A 23,781-nucleotide genomic window follows, 5' to 3' on the forward strand; every position below is an offset into this window, starting at 1 on the left:
GCTTAACAGATATCCTTTAGAATGCTCTTCATAATTCTGGCACCCTGCCTTTGATGGGATGTAGTGATACACGAAATATTATGAGCTAGGCCAGTAGTGCTCAACTTTTCCAGCCCCACAGGCTGGATCGTAGGAAAGTAGGATTGGAAGGGATCTAACAAGGCCAGCCCCCTGCTCAAAGCAGAATCATCTCTGACTAAGCCCAACCAAGTTTCTATCTAACCTGCTCTTGGAAACTTCCAAGGATGGAGGTTCTATACTTTCTGTAGGTAGCCTGTTTTAATGCTTGACCGCTTTCAGAGTCAGAAAGTTCCTCCTAATATCCACCCTAAATTTCACCTGATGTAGCTTGAGGCCATGAGTGGCACAGGGCCAGTCTGCAAGCCAGATTTTGCGGACAGGGTCAGTCCATGGGCCTGATCCAGCATGTGATCAGCGCATATGCACTGTGCTACCCTGCATGTGAAACTATCATCCACCCTGTGGGGCACCCCATGGGTCTGGAACAAAGGCAGCATTAATTGTCATGGGACCAGAAGCCACTGCAATTAATGCTGCCACCACTCTCATGCCACCAAATGTCCAGACTCCTGAGTAGCCCTGGAGGCTATGCAATTACACAGCCCTGCAGGATGGATGCTGAGCATCACTGAAACATGCCAGTGTTGAGTCCAAGAACAATTAAAACAAGGTTTAGATGGTATAGCAGAGAACTGGATAAGCATGTCCATATCTGCAACTTAGGTGTTTTTCTTTTAAATCACAATGTTGAGTAATCAGCACAACTTTGTTTTTAATACAGGATTTTTATTATAAAAATACCACATTACCATTAGGCCAATCTGTAAATGCAATTACAAGCAAAAGCAAAATATCATGCCTTGATGGAGTGGAAGCCAACCTTTTTGACAGGCATGGCACAGATGTGCCCGGCACCCTGCCCAGTACAACTCTGATCCCCTTTCTCTGCTCAATCTGCTGCTCTGCTTTCTACTTTCTACTCTGTGCTCCCTGCCAAATCTCTTCATCTGCTGTATTCTTCCTGTCCTGTGATCCTTCTCTGATCTCCTGCTCTGATTTCTGCTTTCTACTGTATGTGCTGCTGTGTTGCCTGTCTCCTCCCTGATCTGCTGTATGCCACTTATGACACCTGTGCTTCAGGTTAACCACCCCTACTTTAATGTGTGCAACTGCTACATGGTCCTGTTGACAAAAAGAGCAATAGTCATTTTTACATAGAACATTTATGAATTGGAGAAGAAGACTTATTTAGGAAAAAGCATTCAGCTACTGTGCAGGCCACTTTACCAGGTTCTAGTCCTGGGACAACTTTCTGATTTTCAAATGAGCTCACTCTATGTGACTTTAGACTGTCTAGATTTAATCTGAAGGCTCCAAGGAGTACAGGCATAACAACATGGTCAGATGTCTGGGGCAACTGCCATACATAGGAGCGGCAGCCTTTTTTCCCACTCCCCCATTCACCCAAGTTGGTGCCCAGGGTGACTGCTCCAGTCATCTCACTCTAATTACACCACTGCTAAGGAGACAGGTCAGAGAAGGGATGGGACTCAAGATTGGATTTTAAAAATCAAAGCAAATAAGGTAAAGTGAAACTGTTTTCAGATGGTGTAATAGTGATCATATAAGAAAACCACTTCCACCTGCTATGTATACACATGAAAATGGAACAGAAGAGTCTGCTACTCAAACATAGGGGAGGTGTCTGGAAAAGAGAATGATAAAGATATGGCACCAGAAATTCTAGCTAAGTACAGACAGTCAAAAAGCCCAAGGCTGAATCGATTCAATCTTCACAGGTTAGTCTAAGCTGCAGAGATTGAACTGACAAAAAGGTAAACAGACACTCACTTTTGATTCCGGAAATGCAGCCATATGTCTGCTATAGCCCAGGCCAGAAGCTGGGAAGTGCTAGAGCATGCCTCCCTGCTCTGCTGGACCAAGGCTAGCCCACCCACCCTGTGAGGGGGGGATTTGCAGGGGAGGTGCAAAGCATCCTGGGATGTTGGGGAACTGAGAGTTAAGATGAATCTTGTGGGGATCTGGACTAGAAGTTCAATAAACCAATTTAACTTAAATCAGTTAAGTGTGATACTATATCCATCCAGGTTTATCTTAAACTGGTTTAGGCCATTTTGAAAGCAGTTTATGTGCACTTAACTTCTGTTGTGTTACAGATTTGAACTGGTTTCTTATCGCTTATTCCAGTTTATATGTAATTTCTGTCCCTAGCCTCTGTGTCGGGGCGGACAATTATTTTGGGTGCAGGGCCACATAATGAGTTTTGGTGAGCTGTTGAGGGCCACAAGGGTAGCCCCATCCTTTGACAGGTGGCCTACCTCCAGTTGCCCTGGTCCCACCCCCTAACCCCTGACCTTTGCCACTGGCAGTCCCTCTTCTTGACCCAGAAGTACTCCTTTTGGGAAGGGGTTTTGCCATCTTGGAACTGGAAAAAAAGCGAATTGTATACTAAAAATCAAACATTGACTGTAACATATTTTAATTCTATTTTAACGAATATTTTTGTCCTGATTTGTGTGCATTTGTGTGGTTTATATAGAAGTGATGGCAAATAGGTCAAAATGAGGTCTTACTCTTGTATAGTGTAGAGGAGTGTCAGGGGGTGGATATGGAGTTTGTGGGGGGATGTGTGTGTAGGGGAGGGTGTGGGGCTGTGTGTGGATGTGGGTGGGTGGCTATGGGGGGTTTGTGGGGTGTGTGGAAGGGGAGGGTGACTGAGGGTGTGTGAGGGGGATGGGTGTGAGGTGTGTGGGGGGTATGTGCACATAGCAGTGAGTGGGGCTCCTCCCAGAGGCACACAGGTGTCTGTGTGGGGTTTGTGGTTGGGGTGGGAGAGGGTGGTATTCGTGGAGTGTGTGATTGTGTGTGGGGGAGGTTGTAGTTGTGAGATTTATGGGGGAGGGTTTGTCGGTATGCTGGGGTGTGCATGGGAGCCCCCTGCATGCACACACCCCCCCAAGCCAGTCAGCACCCGCCCCCACCCTGCAACAGCCCAGAACCCACACGCCCTCCAGTGCCTCCCTGCCACTGCCAACAGTATGCAGCCCCAGTGTGCCCCGCGCTCAGTCTGGACTCACCCCTGCCAGAGCAGATAAGCAAGAACCTGTGCACAGCCCTAACCTGCCAGCCCCGCACCACCCACCCGTGGTGCATCCTGTTGCCCCCTGGGCATGCAGCAGGGCTGAGACGGCTCCACAGCTGGACTGTTGCTCAGCACAGGGGAAAGAAGCCCCTTCCTTTCCCACTGCTGGCAGTTCCCTCCTGCAGCCACCCAGAGCCCATGCTGCTCTGGGCTGCTCTGTCTCCTCTGTGCTGCCACTGCTGCCCTGCGTGGCAACCTGGAGGTGGCGATGGTGGCATCCCCATGCAGGCTCCAGGCAGCTGCAGCAGGGAACTGGTGGGAGGGGGGAGAGGCCGCTTTCCACCTGTGCTGAACAACAGCTTTTGTCCTGCACCACCGTTGCTGAGCCTGGATGGGTGAGCCTGGGTGCGCGGGGTCAGGGCTGTGCACACAGGTCCCTGCTGGTACCACTGGGCGTGGGGCCAGAGATGGCAGCAGCCGAAAGGAGCCTGAGCTGCCTAGAAAGGCAGTTTAGCTGTGGAGCCGCCTCAGCCCCAGCCCTGCTACATGTCCAGGGGGCAACAGGACATGCCACAACTGGACAGTTCATGGGCCAGGGGACCGAGGGACCTGCTGTGGGCCGGATCTGGCCTGTGGGCTATCTTTTTTTGCCCACCCCTGCTCTATGTCTAGGCAAAGTAAATTGGATTGAAAGGGTATATTCCCTGAACAGCATTAATGAACTCAACCTTACTTATTGAAAAATATGCATAGTGCATATGTTAGTCAGTTTATGACAGTAACATACTATCCCTGTTTTCCTAGGCTACCATAGCTTCTGATTTAAAAAAAAATAGAGCCTTGGGGATTTTGAAACTGAAGTGATTATTCTCAAAAGCTATTTCCTAGCTCTGGGAGCATATAAGAGTTATTAGATTCCATGTTAAATTTCTCTTTGTTTGTCCATTGTTTTCTTGTGCAATTCCTTTTCCTAATTCCATTTTAGATGTTTGTCCTTTCTTAAACATAAATATTAGTATTGTTCAATCTTTAGAGCCTTGCTTGATTTTTTTTTAAGTGCATCACTATAATAGTATATTTATTATTCAGACAAACTCTAAAAGCCCAGTTGTAGCAATTATGCCGATAAGATCCAGTTAAACTTTCCTGTAACTGGGTGAATTTTGTTGGGTTTTTTTCATTGCACAGGTGCTAATCTGAATGAAGAGGATTTTTTGTTGTTGGAGCTCTTGAATTGGTTTAAGAGTGATTTTTTTCAATGGGTAAATACACTTCCTTGCAGCAAATGTGGTGGACAGACAATGACTAAAGAAAATTTACCACCCAGCGATGATGATCTGAGGTGGAGTGCAAATAGAGTTGAGAATCATTACTGTACTCATTGCCAGTTCAGTAACAGATTCCCAAGGTGAGCATAACCTAGGTTTTCTTGAACACTTATTTGTTTTTTCATGTTCTATAAATTATTGAGAAATTGTTGATTGCATGACTAGTGATCACTTTAAGCAATACTCAGAAGTTGTTCTTAGCTCTACTTTATATTTTTTGCTAGTCAGCCTAAAGTATTGAATTGCTTTGAAAAAAATAAGATTGTTTTACTGCGTTTAAAGAGGGAACCTATTTTATACTGAATGTTTGACTGATCATAATTGTTTGATCAACTACAGTTTGTGAATACACTAGTTTAATTTTGAAATATGGCATTACCAAAGGGTGTTTAAAAAAGAACTTTTTAGGGAGACTGCAAAATAGCACATCCTACTTCTGATGACTGTATAACAGCAGATAATCCTAGAATTGTACCACTTCTGTAAACTGGACTTGGATATAATAAACTCCCAATTTATAAACAGGTTTTCAAAATACAACAGTCACATTGGTCTGCCCTTATGCATGCTTTTACCCTGGGATAAACAAAAGTTGGCCTTAGGTAAGGAATGGCAAGCTAGCTTTCATTATCATGGACTGAGAACATGCATAAAGACAGATGCTAGAATGTAGCTGTAAACTCCTATCCCCATTTATCTTAAGTTTGAATGCTTATGTTAAATTATGGGTTAAATTGTGGTCTGTGTGGGTGCCAGAGTCACTGCATGTCATGGCTTTGGAACCCAGGGACTGAACACCACTGCTGCTCAGCCACCATCCCTTTGCCTACCACCAAATATTAGGGTCTTCAGTCTCTACCAGCGACCCAGATGGGCAGCAAGGGAGAAGCAAGGACCAGTGGTGTCAGTGTTCGCCCCCTGAGTTCCAGAGCCACATCAACACAGCAGTTCCAGCAGCTATGCTAACAAGCTACCACCCTGTTGTTGGAGATGAGTAATTTGGCCTGCAAGAAAAGAAGCCCAGTGGGCAGGATCCAGCCCATGGGACCAATTAACTTGTACAGACATAGCTGAAGGGTTTAATACAGGGAGGAATATACATTCTTGTTAAAGACTATTAACTTGTGTGAAGTTCAAAATTTATGATGACTGAAATGTTTGATTTTTCCTAGATATAATAATCCTGAGAAACTTTTGGAAACAAGACGTGGGCGATGTGGAGAGTGGGCTAACTGTTTTACACTGTACTGCAGAGCTGTTGGGTTTGAGGCTAGATATGTCTGGGATTCAACAGGTATCCGTACTTTAGAACATTTCAGTGCTAATTTAAGCATACATGAAAATGTGACATAATCATTAGATGTGAAGGTTCCTGTTAGTCAGCTTGTAACACGTAAAAGTTTGTGTTTATCCAATGATAAAATCTAAATCAGATTTCTATCTGGTTTAAGTAATTGCACTTGGTATATAAAATTTTCTGTCATCAGCAAATATAGGAGAATTTACTGGTTGCATTTTGATATTTAAGAAAGATTTTCTGAATGTATATGAACTGAAAATGTAATCATTCCCCAAGGACGTTCTATCATGTGCTTCCCATTTTATAGATTTGAAAAATGTAAACATCTCAAACTGTAAGAGCACAAGACCCAGCTGCAACGTTCTGTGTTTTCCCTTGGCTCCTCTTTCATGCAGATCATGTGTGGACTGAAGTATATTCTTCATCTCAGCAGAGATGGCTTCACTGTGACCCTTGTGAAAATGTCTGTGATAAGCCTCTTCTATATGAGATTGGCTGGGGAAAGCAGCTCTCCTACATAATTGCGTTCTCCAAGGATGAGGTAGGAGTAAGTGCAGTAATGAAAAGGAATTTGTTGTAAGAAGAGAAGTATGTAAAGTATGCAATTTTAATGTGATCTCTTGGATTATTGTAAAGGAAGAAAGTGTCTGGATCAGATTGTGTAAAATACTCAATATGTAAAGTGGAACACAGGACTGGAAGGAGCTTTCTGGGCCATTGAGTCCATTTCCCTGTATTCAGAAGCAGATCTAGGATTTTGCAAAGTGGGGTCCAAGAACAGTACCTAGCACTCCATGCTCCCAGTTTTCCTTCTGTCTTGCCTCCCTCCATACCAGGGTGGGTAGTCCACACCTCAAGAGCAGCAGCCAGGGATTTTTGTAAGTCCCCAAAGCAGGTAAAAATTCTGCCCAAGGAGCTAAAGAGAAGGAACAGGTACAGGTAAATAGACATTAACATTATGGTAAAATACACTCAGGGAATATGTACCAGGTAATAGGCATTAACACTGTAATAAATGCTTTCATCACCTTAAGTACACCCCCCACACACATCCAGAGGTGTCCCTAAAACCAGCATTTAGTTCTGAGATAGACTTGAATTAACATGCAGAATGAATCGGAGCTGAGTCCCACTGCTTCAGTCCATCATGTGGCTGACTCATCCAGTGTGGTTCACAGTTCTGCCATTCCCCCTGCCATCTGTCTGGGTCTCTTTGTCATGTCCTCCTCCTCTTCCAGTCGCTTCCTGCTTCCTCTTCCTCTGGTCTTCTGGGGTCTTCTGGGAGTTGTAGTTCACATTACAATATATTACGATATGCTCAAAAGACCCTAGGAAAATAGCCATGTCCCACATTAGAGAAAGAGGCAAAACCACCACAATCCATGCCAATCTAACATTTATTCCTTACCCCAAATTTGGTGACCCATATGACCCCTTTAGTGAGGAAGCACCCAGTTCAAAATCCCCATAATTACTTATGGCCAAGATGAAGGCAACTCCCTCCTGGTAGCTTTAATTGGACAAAGTATTACCTGTGTTTTTATCGCTTTTTCTCTGCAATTTATGTCAGGTTGTTGATGTCACCTGGAGATACTCTTGTAAGCATGAGGAAGTACTTGCTAGAAGGATACATGTTGATGAAACAGCACTGCGTGAAACAATTAACAAACTTACTAAACTGGTATGTGGGTTTATTCAAACTGAATTGTTAAATTGACATGTATTGGAAACAGACTATGTTAAGATTCAGGGAAAGGGACCATAATTCATTGTGTGTGTCAGTATTTTGATAAAAATGTTCTCTACAAGAATATCTTGTATTAGAAAGTTTGTCTTACTTTATCTCAACTACATAGTTGGTCCAATAAAGATATCACCCTAAAAAATCCTTGCCTCTCTCTCACATTACTCCTGATTATAAGACTTATTTTTAACAGAACATTATGCATCTTCTAGTTAATATAGAGATTACAGATTCAGAAATGTGAATTTGAGCCTCAGTCTGGATTCATACTGAAGGATGACCTCAGCTGTAAATGAGTCAGTAGGTCTGGGAAGTCAAAGATTGGACGTGGTACTAGATACACCTGTCACGGGCTGAAGACATTGGCATTCCTTAACCGTGCTAACCTGATGGAATACTAGGCTCTGGTGGAACTTTGCTCTTTAACATAGAATTAAGTTACAATTATAGTATTTTTTCAGATGAGAGAGGGTGTGGTTCTTATCTGTAAAGCAGCTATGTGTAATCTGCACCAATCTATTGTCTGCAGAGTGAAGGAGAAAAATACATTTCTGCTTTTTGTGCCTGAAGTCTCTGCAGAGAAAGCAAGAGAGATTCTGTTCTGTAATGTGCGTCAACAGAAATGTTGAAAAAATCCAATTGGTTATACCTGTATGAACTCACTGAAGGCAGTTAAGCTGCGCAACGTCACTAAGGGCATAATTGAAGACCATAAGGTTTATGGGTATCAGAAAGCAGGACCTGATTTGCCCTGCAGAAATTCTTATTACTTATAAGAGAAAACCCCAATGTGATTCTGAGCTTTCAAACTATTCATAGGATTCTCATTTAAGAAAGTGGAAGTTTTTCATGGCAACTTTGCACATTTGACTTTATATCTTTGAAATGAAATCTGAAACCTCCCAATTTCTGGCCCCTTTTTAAAGTATCTTTCTAAAAAAGAACTGCACTTTTTACCATGTAATAAAAGAAAATATGTAATGTGATTCTTTTTCTACATAGCATACTCTTGACATAATTTACTATAAGGTGCAACTGGCATGGTTTTACTTCTTAAAAAGATGGACTTTCTGCTGCATTTTTAGTGGTGTTCATTCCACTGTGAATTAACCATTTCAGGAACCAAATGATTTTTTTATGGTAGGGCTTAATTATTGAACCAAGGTTGTTGCTAATGAGAACATTTTATCATGTAAAACAACAGGTTGACCCAGTAAACTTTCCTGTTTTCTATTCACAGGTAAAAAATATATATTGAGATAGAGTTAATGGAGAAAAATACATATTAACCGAGAATAGATACATTACAGGGATGGTATAACAGTCCAGAAGCTTGCATTTTAAATCCTGGATTTTGGAGCTAAAATTGATCTTAAAAATGCTAAGGTATAGGAATACACTTGTAGGACACTAAAGCAACTTTAATTTTTCCCTTGTAATAACACTATGCAGTAGCCTTATCATTAGGATTGATGTACTACAGCACACATGGTCCTAGATTAACATTTTTTAAATGAGTTTAATCTAGAATTGTCATGGGGTTTTCCTTGCCTGATGTCATTCCAGGGCAACATTGCAGTTGAAACTACTCTGAGATTTTTTGTTGTGCTTTTATTATTATTACAGAGACAGCGATCTTTGTCAGAAAGCAAAAGGAAAGAGCTCCAGCACAGGATAATTGTGGAGCTTGTTGAGTTCATTTCTCCCAAAACTCCTAAACCTGGTGAATTTAGTGGAAGGACATCTGGTTCAGTGGCTTGGAGAATAGCCAGAGGTGAAATTGATTCAGAGGTATTTTAATTTGTAAACTGGTGATCATCTTAGAGGTGTCTAAAGTATTTTCTTCACTAAATATAGTTTAATGAGCAATATTTTTGTTTTTATGAAAGCTACAATATAGTAAAAGCAAGAAATTTTAAAAAACCCTGCAAGTTACTTGGGCAATAAAGAAAAAATATTAATAATTGCTTCAGGAATTCTTAGTGGTGTAAATAATGAAGCCAAGGGGTAGCCATTCCTACCATTTACTTCCTACCATTTATTTCTTTTGTTAATTGGATATAGTTCAGGAGTCACTGGACAGTGTAAGTGCAACCTCTGCTCCTCAGGAGAAATTAATATATACGATGAAATCTGGTTAATTAGACACTGGGATAACTTCTTTCTACAGTCTTATTAGTCACTGCACTGAATCTCCACTAGAGTCTTACTGATTTGTGGACAAAACACTTTGGTTAATGTGTCATCACTTAAGGTCTAATTAGTCCTTTCCAAATGTACATAAATACTACATCACAGTGGAATTTGCTCTTAATAATTAGTTAACTTAGAAGATGCTGACTGAAGCCATCCACATCACCTGTCAACCTGTTGATGCTCCCTAGTAGGGCTGTGTGAAACACCATTGTTTCATTTCAATGTCCGTTTCACCATTTCGAAGGGTCATTGTTTTGTTTCGGTGTTTCATTTATTTTTGAAGCACTGTCCCATTTCATTTCGTCGAAACTGTTTCACTGTTTTGACTCCTTTCAACGTTTCGCCCATAGGCTATAATGGGGAATCATGAAAATGGCTAAAACATTGTCATTTTTTGCCTGATTCAGATGCAAATTGCAGGGGTGGTAGCCCCTTCTGAGGGCATGAAGCCTGCCAACTTCAGTGCCAAGATAGGTGCAGAGAAACTGCATCTCAAAATCTTTAAAGCAAAATTTGCTGGCAGCGGCAGCCTCCTCTCATCTGGGGCTCGCACCCCCAGGAGGGCTGCAGGGCTGTGTCAAACTCCTCCCAGGGGTGTGTGCCCCCAGATCTGCACTAGATGCCAGGAGGCAGTCACTGCTACCTGGGACCGGCACTGGACACAACCCATGCCCAGTGCCAGGCTCCATGGAGCTCAGCCCGGCAGCGGAAGGCAGAGCGCAGCCCTGGCTCTGCCCACATCTCGCTGCCACGCTGTGCTGCGCTCCAATCAGCTCCGGCAGCCCAATGCAGCGCAGCCTAGCGACAGGAGGTGGACAGTGCCAGCGTTGCAGTCTGCCTCCTACCACCAGCCTGAGCTCCATGGGGCTGGCAGAACCAACTGGAGTGCAGCCCAGCGGTGGGAGGCAGAAAGAGTTGGTGCTGCCCTCCGATTGGCTCTGCCAGCCCCACGGAACGCAGCCCGGCAGTGGGAGGCAGGGAGCCAGGGTTGCGCTCCCTTCCGGGCTGAGCTACATGGGGCTGCAGAGCTGCTCAGAGTCCAGCCCTGGCTTTCCCCTGTCTCCCACCCCTGAGCTGCTTTGAAACTTGAAATGTTTCAAAAGTTTTGAAACATTTTGAGTGCCCTCATTTAATTTCTAAGCTGATTTGATGCTTTTTGTTTCGTTTCGATTTCGCTGTTTCTAGCTCAAAATGCATTGAAACAGCTCCAAAATGAAATGGTGAAATTTTGCATAGCCCTACTCCCTAGCATTCATACACTTCCAGTTTTCTTGGCTCAACAAAACAAATAATCAGTCTTTCCATTTCTCCAGAATTAACTTCAGTTTTTGCAATGAGCTCACGTAACAGTATAAAGTAATATCTTCAGCTGACTATTGGTACTTATGACTGTGATTCTTACAAAGCAAGCACTTTGAAATTTTGTAGTAAGAAATTGTAGATTAAGCATTTATATCTATAATTATACAGTTCTCTGAGGCAGACTACATATTTTTGTTATATACATATTGTTTTCATTATAAATGCCCCCAGATCATTCTTTACTATGTATCAGTATGACAGAAAAATATTTCTCACAAAGGGTTAAGAGATTGAGCTACTGATAATTAGCCATCATTACCAAACCTTTTGGAGTGATGAAATTTAATCAGATTTTACTGCATTTACATAATTTCTCCTCCCATCAAGTTTTTCAGCTATTTCCAAAAACCACATTTTGGTTAGTTTTCTTAAGTCCTTTATACCGAGAGGTAGAATTTCCTAACCAGAGGTAACCTAGAGTGGCACACACAAGTATGATTTTATTCCTGTCATTTTGCACTTCATTTTCTGAGTGATTCTGTCATATGACATCAAAAGATTGATGAACTAATAAAACTGGTGAAGAGGAACTAATGGATTTCACAGCTGTGTTCAGTTTTGAGATAGTAGAGCTTATTTCAATTCTCTGCAATTTGGTGGATTTTATTTCCATGTTACTGAATCTTAGGATATGAGCAATGATTAAAAATCTATTCTTAGAGTTGAATATACTATTTATTCTTGTTTTCTAAAACCCCCCTCTACACATTACAGGTATTGTACAATTAACTGGTTAATTGCGCAGTTACCTTAAGACAAACTACGTGTGCAAAGTAGCTATCACACAATAATAAGCTCTAACCAACTATACAATTAGACCTGAAAGTATGTACTAACTTTATAGGCGGTTGCTATAAAACTTTAATTTGCACATGTAGCAGGGTCTCCCTGTGGCAGGGAGCCCCATCAGGTGACAGGGCTCCCAGGTGCAGAGGTGCTCCATGTCCAGCGTGAAACCCCCAAACCCCAGGGATTGCAGCTGCTGTGATTCCCCAAGGCTTGGGGGTACATGAAACGCCTGGGCCAACACAGAGCCCCCCAGTGTGCAGCCAGGACTGGGAACCCTGTCAGTTACAGGGACTTTTGGACCCAGCTGCGAGTGTCCCTCACAGCTGGGAACTCCCTCAGCAAAGGGGCTCCCCAGCCTTCGGAACCTGTTTCTTGCTGATATAGAGGGAGCCCAGGGGATCATGCACATATGGCATGGCAGGAGATACAGTTGGATCATTCAGTCATTAGATTCAATTTTGCCTTTACCTGCATGTGTAGAGGGGCCCTAATATATAGTGAGATACATTTATCCTTGAATACTGTACAGTTACTGAATTCTTCCTCATTAATTCTTACTCATTTTGAAAGGCCATCTTTTTTATTTCCCCAATCTCACTAATTTGCTTTGCATTAGTCTGTTAAATGTGCTTCTTTCTGGTCTTCTGTGAAATAATTAATTTTGGAAAGACTAATGGTACTAAATATTTTTAAATAAATTATTGCCCCTCTCCGTAAGGAAAGTGTGCGTTCATTCTAGCAAAATAATAAAAAAAACCCTAAACTGAGGACAATTTTTTTTCACTGGCATCTTTCAAAACAATTCACTCTTTATTCAGTGACAGTGCAGTTTTTAATGAAGAACTATGAGGTTTCTTGATATACTGATGATAATTAGATAAGACCGTAGTGGCCTATGTTATCTGATATAATTTTCCAAGTATTTATATTTTCACAAAAAGCCAAACTAAAATTTACATGATCTTCTTTAATTATTTGGAAAAGAAAAGTCTAATCTATAGTGTTTGTGTCTTTTCAGAAGGGAGGAGACGCTGTTTTTATTCCCTCTGGAAATGAGAAGACTTCTAAGCTCTTTCATCTCTGCTACAATGTAGTGGAAGACAACTATACACGAGTTTCCAATAACAATGAAAAAATCAATGGTTGGGAGAAAGGTGTGTGGAAGGTGGAGTCTTTATGGAGGAAGGTTGAAACAGACTGGAAAATGGTAACTACAACAATTATTTAAAAAATTCACAATAATTTCTTTTATTAACATAATAGTCCCAGTAAAGTCTAAAATCACTGATTGTATTTTGCATCAAAACCTCTGTGGATGCTTAAGGATTCAGTTGAAGTTGCTAAGTGTTACTATCTAGCTTCAAATAAGATTAACTAATGAGAAACTGGATACAAGTCAGCTTGCCTTTCAGAATGGGATGACTGATTCCTCTGCAAATAACCAGAACCCCTGCTAGAACACTATTTAAAGACCTACTTTCCCCACATATGTCTAGACGCATCAAATACTATGTATATTAAAATGGTTTAAATTATTTCTTTTGCTGTGTAGAAATAGCTTTGTAGCATATCATATCACTTTGTTGCATGGCCAAAGGAAAAAATCCTAAGCATTACAGTGGTACTTGCAAGAAGGCAAAAAATGGTCAGTTATCCAGATTATTGAAGACTCTGCCAACCCCTTCCTGTCTGTCAAGACTCTGGACAGCAGGATGATCATCAGGGATCCTGGTTTTCTCTGTTTAAAAATTGCAAATTCTCTGATTAAAAACCCCCAAATCCATGTTTTTTCCATGATTAAAATGGAACATCACTCTCTAGGTATCAGCTGAACACAATATTTTATTGATGTATTTACTAATTTAAAGCAATTTGGAAGCCTAGCAGTGCCTCAATCACTATAATAAAATAAATTCTAAATACCTATACATTTTTGGCATTTGATTTTGGGATTTTTATCATGGAAAGTCATAGTTCCCCCATCCCCGTCGCTCACCAGGATGCAGGTCCAGCTCTAGCTGTCCCCCTACACTGCTTTGTGGCACTGAGCAGCCCTCATATACCAGTCCCCTGCCCATGCTATTGCCCCTGACTCCCAACCCACAGCCCCCCCACCCCTGCTGGTGCTGCCACCCCGTGCACAAGTCTGGGGGACACATACCCCCCCCCCCCCCCCCCCGGAGTGCATGCAGCGGCAGGGAAGCAGCCCCCCCATCACCTCTTGAACGAGCTGCCCATGGCTCCGTGTCACTCCCCACGCAGGCGCTGCAGCCACACATTCTGGCCCAGGGCCCCAAGCCTCACGCACCACCCTAGCTAGGCAGCAGCCTCAGCCCTGCCCAAATCCCTCAGTATGGGGTCCTCAATTGCCCCCTGCCCCCCACCACCACTGCCAGACTTGCCTGTAGTAGCTGCTCTCCAGGCTGTGGGACAGCCATGTGCATGTGTATGTGCGCACATGCAAATGGCATCTCCTGTTGATCGCCTTTCTTCTGCCCCCCAGCCCCTTGCAGGCTGGAACTCTGCCAGCCTGTAAGGGGAGGCCTACCATTTCCCACATTTTTCTCCTTTAAAAAAGAAAATCTAGGTTTTTCTGGATGAGAAGTGAGAAAGTCTAGGTTTTATCACGTTTGTCTGTAGCAAATGGAAAACCCAGATCCATGATGATCGTATACTCTAAATCTCAGGAGTGAGGAATTGGAGCTAGAGAAGGTGGACATCTGTATACAAACAACATTAATAGTACGGGCTGTCAAGTCTGAAGAGGGGTATTCCATATTAGAGGCTGAGGTAAAAATATACAACAAAGTGGAGCAATGGGAAAGAGGAGTAGAGAAACAGAAGTAATTGAACAAAGTGATAGCTCTCCAGGTCCGTCTAACAATGTAGCGGTACTTAATATCTTCAGATCAGAAATGTATGACCTGAAATATATGGCCATATTGAAGAATCCAACTGCTGATTGGAGGAGTGTGCTGTGTGAGGCCTTATACCTACTCTTCTGTGCAGCTTACTACTCCAGCTGTGTAGATCAGATGGAAGATGGACAAGTAATCCAAGTGACTTATCACAAAGAGTTCATAGATTCATACATTGTAAAGCTAGAAGGGGCCTTGGAAGATCATCAGGTCCAGCCCCCTGCACCAAGCAGGAAAACGTGCAGTTCACATGCAGTAAAACAGGTCTTTTGTGGTGTTGGAGGATTAGGGCTGAGGACAAAAGAAATCAACATCAGGACTAGAAGGCTAAACAAATCCATGTCTCTCTCAAACTTGTAGCCAAGATGTGTTAGTTGTCCACAAATGCACTCTTGCTTATTTCTAAAAGGAAGACAGTTTTTTTAACTTTAGCAGGTAGGTGTACAACTGAACAAGGTGAGTTCAAACTGAACAGCTCTCCAAGAAACATTTTAGTTGAAAAAAGCATTCATGAAAAAAGAATCAGTTTATCCTTTAGCAGGAAGGAAAAGATACTGTAAACTACTACCCTAAAGGTAAGTATCACTGTAAGCTCATAAACTGTAAAGAAGAAATAAAATTGCAGCACAACCTGATGCAAGTAACATGGATTTACTAATTCCCCTCTGAGCAGTAATCTTTACCTTATTTATGTGCTTCAGCGCTCTAAACAAACGTGTTGAAATAAGACTTTGTGGAACCAGACCTTGGCAATTGCTAAAACCAAGGATTTAATATGACAGATTCCCCAGAAATTGTCTGCAACAGAAGCAGAATGTAAAGGTCAGTATAAGAACCCATCCTGGGTTCTTCTATTATGAGCTTACAATGTTAGTTACCTTTAGGGTAGTGGTTCAGATTTTTACAACCTTGTAGCCTTTTTTATTTCAAAGGAGTCTCATGAGATACTTAAGTTGGATTTTATCTTCTAGAATCAAACTGCTTGCCATTTCTTCAATCAGACTGCTTGCAGTCTCTTCAGTAACACACATCACTTAAGAAAAGACGGGCATAACTAAATACATATAAAATATATGCTTGAAGCCAGTGCCTTACTAGTCAAATCTGAAATCCAAGTCAAAAAGGTACCAAGAGGATACTTCTGCACTTATTCTGAGAGAGCTTTATATGGTAGAAGTGATTTCAAGACTCCATGCTTTGTTCCAGTGTGTAAATTCGTGCTATATTATTTAGTTTTAGACTGTTTGCACTGAGCCCAAAACTGAACAGTTGACTTTGTCCAAGACTTCTGAGAAAAGATCTAGATCTTACCTTTGTAAAACTAGACTGACCTATAAATATGAAAGGTATATAGTGTATGTCAGTATTAAGATTTTTTTAAATTTCTGGATGGAGCATTTTATTCTTAAATGCTTACGTTTAATGAGCTCAATTTGGTTCTCATAAAGGACAATTCAGTAACTTCCGGTCAGGAGAAATCCCTTGCTGGAATTAACTGTGGTGCTTTGAAAATATGCAGAATATGAGGGTCACTGTCACAACATTGAAGTCACATATTTATAAAAAGTTAATTAAATGAATACATTTTTTCATCAGAATATTCTTCACAATCCTATTTCAGTACCTTTGTAGTTTTTCAATTCTATTTGCTTATCTAACTTCAGAATCAAAACTAACCTTTTTAAGTGAATAAGAAGTATTCATATGGTATCTTATAGTCCTTGGATACAGTCTCCATATGACGATATGCTCTTTGGTAAAATATATTATTGTTTTTATCATTTTATTCAGAATTCTTCTTTCCAAATTTAAAAATAAAAAGGTTATCATTGACCATTTAACCAGATCTTAATCCAGTTGCCTGATCTTGATTCTCTCTCATTCATCAGCAGGAATTTGCTAGTAATTCCATTAGGGATTTTCCTAAATGAATATTCTTGATAGGGGATAAAAATTTTGCCCCTTAAATCTATAATGTTTATAATATTGACTTGTTGGTTACAGCTGCTGGAGTTAAGAGTTTGACAGTGCTTTTGTTTTAAAGACCTCATACCCTAGATACAGTAAAGAACCCTTGTAATGTCAGCATTAGGGATCCTGGTTTTCTCCATTTAAAAATCGCAAATTCTCTTATTTAAAAAAAACCCCAAATCCATGATTAAAATAAAATGCCACTATATATGTAAGTATCAACTGAACAATGCTTTAGTGATATATTTACAATGTTAAAGCAATTTGAAAGCCTAACAGTGCCTCAATCACTGTAATAAAGTAAATTCTAAATACCTATACATTTTGGCATTTAATTATGACTTTTTTATTATGGAAAATCACAGCTCCTCCTGCCTGCTTTGCTCACCAGGATTCAGGTCCAGGCCTCTCACTCCCCACCCACAGCCCTGCTGGTGCCTCACTTTCCCCACCTACAGCCTACCCTGGCCCCCCCAGTCCTGCCAGAGGGGGTCCCTAGCTGCCAGGGCTGTGGGGCCAGGGACCCAGGTCTGCATCCCCCTGCCCCCTGCAGCAACACCGGAGCCCTGGCTGCCACATCTGGGACGCAACAGCTGCTGCAGTGGTATCAAGCGTGGAGCCTGGCTCCCCCTCCCCCATGGGCAGCACAGCCAGACCACAACTCCGTGCCACTGCCCCTGCTGTCGGGTAGGCATGGGGCACAGGGCACTTTGCTAGGGTAGCGCAGGGCTTGCAGCAGCAAGGAGCTTCCCTGCCTGGCCCCACTCTGCCCTGCTGCACGAGGTCCCACCCGCTGGGCTGCAGAGACCCTGGGGGGAAGGCAGCAGGGCGGGAAGCCCAAGCTGGCAGCAGGTAGCCCACCCCCACCCTGCACACACATCTGGGGGGCACGTGTCCCCCCTGGCTTCCCTGGGAGTGTGCATAGCAGTGGGGAGCCAGCCCCACCCCCCTCCATCCTGACCGTCACTGGGGCCCTGTGGCCCCACATTCCAGCACCAGGCCCCAAGCCCCATATACCTCCCCACCTGGGCAGTAGCCCCAGCTCTGCCCAACTCCCTCCATCCCTCCCTTCCTCCCTCTCTCCCTATGAGAGCCTCAATCCCCCCTGCCCACCCCCGACTAGACTTATCTGCGGGAGCTGCTTCCCAGGTTGCCTGGTGGCCATGTGCATGTATGAGCACATATGCACATGGCGCCCCTCTGCCTGACTGCCCTTCTTTCACTCCCGCCAGTCCCTTGCAGGCTAGAACTCTGCCAGCCTGCAGAGAGCTCTTTGCAAAAGTGGAAAATCCACATGTTTCTCTGTTAAAATGAAAACCCTGCATTTTTCTCAGTTAAAAGTAGAGATCTGTGGGTTTTTTCCCATGGGAAATAGAAAACCCAGATCCATGATCAATATATAGACTCTAGTTTTCAGGTGTACTGAATAAATGCTGAGCAAACTGGATGAGGGAGTCAAAAAGAACAATATTCACATCCTCAGTCTTGCAGCCTTATCCCTTTCTCCAAGTACTATATTTACTTAGTTCTAAGATGAGGTCTGTCCCCCTTCACTCACTGTCCCCCCATCTTATGCATTTAACATGGCACTGAAAATCAGTATCACTGAGGATCACTGTAGTATCCTAAGAGTAGGAGAATTTAATAGTCTGAGCCCAAGGTACTTATGGCTAAAAGTCTACATATCACATGAAACAGTACAGGATAAAGTAAAATTTATTAAAAATGGACCCAATACCACTGTATAGACATCAGTTAAGAATTACAGTGATGCTCTATACAAAGTTTTACTATGTAGAGAATTATTTTTAGTGTCTATTATTTTACAGTACTTGAAATTTGGTGTGCTTCTACAGTGGATGGCCCTTAATTTGATGAAGGCTGTGCATCCACATTTCAGTATCTTAACCATGTTCTCTTTCCATTTAGGTTTATTTAGCCCGAAAAGAAGGGTCATCTTCTGCTTATATCTGCTGGAAGTTTGAGTGTGGGTCAGTTGGTCTAAAAATAGACAATATTTCAGTTAGGACAAGCAGTAAGACATTTCAGAGTGGAAGAATAAGGTGGAAATTGCACTCTCCCACAGCAGAAATTGATCTTATTGGAGGTAAGTGTGACCTTTTTTATTCTTTTTTTTTTTAACTGTGTGCTATACGTGCTCTAAAATGTGAACATTAAAGAAGATTAAAATGCCAGTGCACTTGAAGTTTTTCCAATGATCTTTCTACAATGGATTACAAAAAACAGGGTAATACTGTAATCCAAGATTAGGTTTTTTTCAACATGGGACAAAAGTCCAGTTCATGGTTGGAGCAGGGGCAGGTGGCTGCTGCAGCTCCAGCCCCAACCAGGGCTCAGGGTTGGAGCATTCTCCCCCACTGCTGCATACCCTCTTTCACAGCTCTGGCTCTGGCCCTACTGTGTCCCAAGGCACAGAGTATATATGCTGCCTGCAGACTTTAAAAAAAGTACTTTATCAGAAGAAGCAGCATGTTGCTTTGACTCAGCTCCACAGTGTCTGTATAAATCGGGTGCTTTAGCAGGGCTCTTTGGCACTTTTTTTCTAAAACTGAGTTGATTGGCTACTAAATAAAAAGCACCCAAAAAAGCCCCACTAAAGTGCCCAATCTATACAGATGTTGGGTGAGTCGGATCCAACTCACATTGCCTTTTCTGGGCATGTGCTGGGTGCAGGTGCACACTGGGTTTTAAATAAAGCACCATTTTGTTTTCTTTTTAATGTCTGCAAGCAGCCATAGTGGCTCCAGCCCCCCACCCACCCAAGCAGTAGTGGTGGCAGCTCTGTCTTCAGCTCTGGCTGGGCCCAGGGCCATCACTGCCCCAACCACTGCTGCCTAGCTGGATAGGGACCAAAGTCACCATATGTTCTGGGGTAGAGGGAGTCCAGGCAGTAGTGGGGAAGTGGCAAGGCAAGGTACAATGGAGGGGAGCACAGGCACTCCAGGAGAGAAGCAGTAGGAACTGAAGGGTTCAGGCACTGCAGGTGGGTTTAGTGGTGTGGAGTCCACTTGACTTTTCCACCCCCACCCTCCCCTCCCACCTGCCTTCCTGCTACAGTGGTGTGGGCAGAACAAGTTTAAGACAATCCTCCAATAATTAGATTCTATACATGGAACATTATAACAAAATTAGCCAATTGCCTGTCAAGAACAACAGGCAGGGCCTGAGGGGTGGCCAGGGACAGAGGCCTGTATGGCCCCAACCGCCCACCGGCCGGGCCCACTCCCCCTCTCCCCCTCCTGCCATTTCGGGGCTAGGGCTGGGCCAGCCCCCACCCCTCTGTCCACTGGTCCCGCACCCCTCTCTGTCTGCTCCATCACTGCCGCCTGCAGGGACAGGAGGGGGGGTGTGGCCAGTTTCCCCCACTCCCCCATCTGTTTCATATTCGCAGCCTGCCGGGAGTGGGGGGGCAGGGCTAGCAGTGCTGGCCCCAGCCCCCCTCCAGTCCGTTGCTGCCGCCTGCCAGGAGACAGGGACAGAGGCCTGCATCTGCCCCACCTTTGTACATAATGGCCCCCCTGTCTCCTCTGTCCCCACTATCGTGGCGGCGCTCCACCACCTGCTGTCTGGAACACTCTTGGAGCATGCCGATCGGCTGCTGAGACAGCCAATCAGTGCAAATAAAGCGTTACGAACAGACTAAGGTTTTTATAATATTTGAATATATACATTTTCTGTGTATAGAATTTAATTGGGGAGGGTCATCCTAAATTCAAAGCCATCTTGGATTCAGGTAAATACAATATATCATAAATTAGACTTTTTGATCTGTTGATGAAAAATTATGTACAAAGGATTACTACTATATAAATGGCTAAATAAATCAATGACTAAATAAATTGTGATTTCTTCTGTCTAGTTTTGGTGGTGGACAAGGAAGTTCTAAAATTAGGACTCATCAAAACTCAAAGAATTCACAAGGTGTATGTCCTATTTGTGACAGGGACTCTCCAATGTGTTTGTATGCAGTCCCAGTCCTGACTGCATCCTCTAGAGCAGAGCTTTCCAAACTGTGTGCTGCGACACATTAGTGTGTCGGTGGCAGTGTGTAGGTGTGTCGCGCGAAATGCAGAAAATTTTGCAGAAGGGCACCGCGGAGCTCCCTTACTCGCGTTTGCTTCCCTTGGCCCCTCCCCCAGAACTTCCTAAAGCAGCTAATGTTAAAGCAGCTAAGGCTTAGCTGCTTTAACATTAGCTGCTTTAGGATCGTGTGGCGTCTTGATGTAGGACGCACGTGATTGGCGGTGTCGGAGCGGTACGGCGAGGAGTGTGGAGAATTCGAAATTCTCGTTGGAGACTCCTTTAACAGAGCAATTAACGGAGCAATTAGTTGTGAGTTACACCACCCCCAACTCTCGGCTGTGCTGAGCGGAGGAGTCCCCCGGAGGTCCTGGACTGGGACTGCACCAAGCGGGCCGTCCGCCATCTTGGCCAATCGGAACGGAGCTCAGTGGAGGCCAGAAGCCTCGGAATCAGCGTGCTCCCAATCACCCGGGCGAGCGCAGCTGCAGGCTGTCACCCAGTCAACCCACCTGCTGCTGGCTGAAGGTAGGCCACCCTCCCAAACCCAATGTGGCAAACAGCAAGCCACTCACCACGTGGCACTTATAATTTGATTCCTGCCATTTATTTTTATTTTTACTCTGCTGTAATTGTGGATTGACCACCCACCGGCAGTGTACCACCGGAGAGTGCTGGAACTGGACTCTGGACATAGGCATTGCAAATATTTGCAGCAATATAGCCTTGTAGTGAGACATATATATTTACACCATTTTTGTTGGACTTTTGCTTCTCTACTTCATGTGTTTTTGCAGCTGAGCTCCTACCTGGACCTATGTGTCCTAATACGTATTGTAAATACTTTAGTTAATTTTGTTTATTTTTCACATTTTCTCCTGGTCCTGATTCCTATCTTTATCTCACTTTATCACTGTGGGAGTGGAGCGCAGGTGCTGTTATTTTCATAAGAAAAAACAGAGAAAGATAAGCAGTCCTGTTATTTTCATATTTAGTTAATGCTAAAACCTAAAAATAAATTCGCATAGATTTATTCATTAAATTGCAGTTGAATTACCCGTAAAATGGATAAGTTTCTAATTAAGAAAAGAAAAGCTGGTGAAAATGACATTTGCGATGAACAAAATGTAGCCGCTATAGAGGAAACTATGCAAGAATCAACTGTTGAATGGTCTGTATTAGTACGTAAGAAGTGTAAAGGAAAAATTTCCAAGCCTCGTTTATACAGTAAAGATTATGTGAAACTGGGGTTCACATTTTCTGGTAATGAAAACAATCCTTGTCCTCAGTGTTTAGTTTGTTGGGATATACTTGCAAATGAAAGTATGGTACCAAATAAATTAAAGCGTCGTTCTACCTCAAAACACAGTCATTTGTCAGAAAAACCAGTAGAATACTTTATTGAGCTTTCAAAATCTATAAAGAAGCAGTCTGCATCATTCACAAAGAGAATGAAGACATCAGAGAAAGCTCAAAAGGCAAGTTACTTGGTTGCTCAAATAATTGCCAAAAACAAGGACCCACACACTATTGCCGAAACCACCATAAAGGAATCTTGCTGTGCTATTGTTCAAACAATGTTTGGGCCCGAATTTGAGATAGAAGTTAATAAAATCCCTTTGGCAGATAACACGATTGGAAGACGTATTCAAGACATGTCTGATGACATTAAGCAGCAAATGAAAGATATTTTTCAAGACGATAATATGATCTTTACATTGCAGTTAGACGAAGCAACGGATGTCAGTGGGTTAGCACAATTATTGGTTTTTATACGTTTCATTCATACTGACAGAATTATTGAGCAATTCTTGTATTGTCTAGAACTTCCAATGAGAACTAGAAGTGAAGATATATTTAAAACTTTAGATTGCTTCATGAAGGAAAATAATTTGCAATGGTTAAATTGTGTAGGAATATGCACAGATGGCGCACCCTCAATGGTTGGTTCAACAAAAGGTTTTATAGCTTTAGCAAAGAAAGAGAATGAAAATATTATAATTACTCATTGCTTTTTACATCGCGAAGCACTAGTCGCGCAAACCATTGGAAATGAATTAAGAAAAGTTTTGGACAAAGTGGTTCAAATGGTCAATTACATTAAAAGTAGACCTCTTCAATCAAGATTATTTGCTCATATTTGTGAAGAAATGGGGGCAAGGTTTAAAAAGCTTCTACTACACACAGAAGTTTGTTGGCTCTCAAGAGGTCTAGTGCTTTGTCATGTATACGAATTGAGGGAAATGATGCTTAAACTTTTTGTGGAAAATCAGCAAAATGAATTCTGCAATCTAATTCAAAACAAACTTTGGTGCACAAAATTGGCATATCTTGCTGACATATTTGAACATTTGAATAAAATAAACACCAGTATGCAAGGAAAAGGAGAAAATATCTTAACAGTGGTAGATAAAATTTGTGCTATGAGAGACAAAATAGCAATTTGGAAAAGGAAAGTGAAAGAAGGAAATTTTGAAATGTTTTCCAAAACTGCTGAGTGCGAGCTAAAATGTGATATCAGCTCGCTAATTGTTGACCATTTAACATTGCTTGGAGAGAAAGTTCAGCATTACTTCCCAAATGTTGAAATCCAAGACTACGATTGGATCAAAAATCCATTTCTTTCAACTGCAACGAGGAACTTTTCACTTATTGAAGAAGAAGAATTAGCTGACATAAAAAATGATTGAAATCTGTTAATGCTGTATGAAGAGGGTGACTTAGACAGCTTTTGGATTCGCATTTCAAAAATGCATCCAAACATAGCTAAAAAAGCATTAAAAATTCTTCTGCGGTTTTCTACTACATACATTTGTGAAGTATCCTTTGCAACGATGGCAAACTTAAAGACACTGAAACGTGGAAGCTTAAAAATGCTTGATGAAGAAATGCGAGTGTCTTTATCTAATATTCCACCAAATATTCAGAAACTGTGTTCATCCCATCAACCTCATACATCCCATTAAAATGGTAAGTAGTTATTGGTGTTATTCAACTTTTTTAAATTC

The 23,781-nt window shown here is 42.5% G+C and overlaps 1 protein-coding gene across 2 annotated transcripts in view; it reads left to right on the forward strand.

Annotated features, from left to right (window-relative positions):
* Positions 1-23,781, forward strand: part of NGLY1 (N-glycanase 1) — a 58,507-nt gene that overhangs the window by 21,923 nt on the left and 12,803 nt on the right. Inside the window, exons 5-12 of one of the 2 annotated variants that reach the window (XR_002093687.2) lie at positions 4,313-4,532; positions 5,625-5,746; positions 6,148-6,293; positions 7,323-7,433; positions 9,123-9,287; positions 12,862-13,050; positions 15,463-15,583; positions 18,662-18,750. Coding sequence is in view for 1 of the 2 variants with exons in the window: in XM_014603241.3 (XP_014458727.1) it covers positions 4,313-4,532; positions 5,625-5,746; positions 6,148-6,293; positions 7,323-7,433; positions 9,123-9,287; positions 12,862-13,050; positions 18,662-18,839 (1,131 nt within the window). In the remaining variant the exon portion in view is untranslated. Of the gene's footprint in view, positions 1-4,312; positions 4,533-5,624; positions 5,747-6,147; positions 6,294-7,322; positions 7,434-9,122; positions 9,288-12,861; positions 13,051-15,462; positions 15,584-18,661; positions 18,840-23,781 lie in introns of those variants that run through there. The other variant, XM_014603241.3, reaches the window with a different exon arrangement.

This window comes from Alligator mississippiensis, chromosome 5, assembly GCF_030867095.1.
Source record: "Alligator mississippiensis isolate rAllMis1 chromosome 5, rAllMis1, whole genome shotgun sequence".
Lineage (NCBI taxonomy): Eukaryota > Metazoa > Chordata > Crocodylia > Alligatoridae > Alligator > Alligator mississippiensis.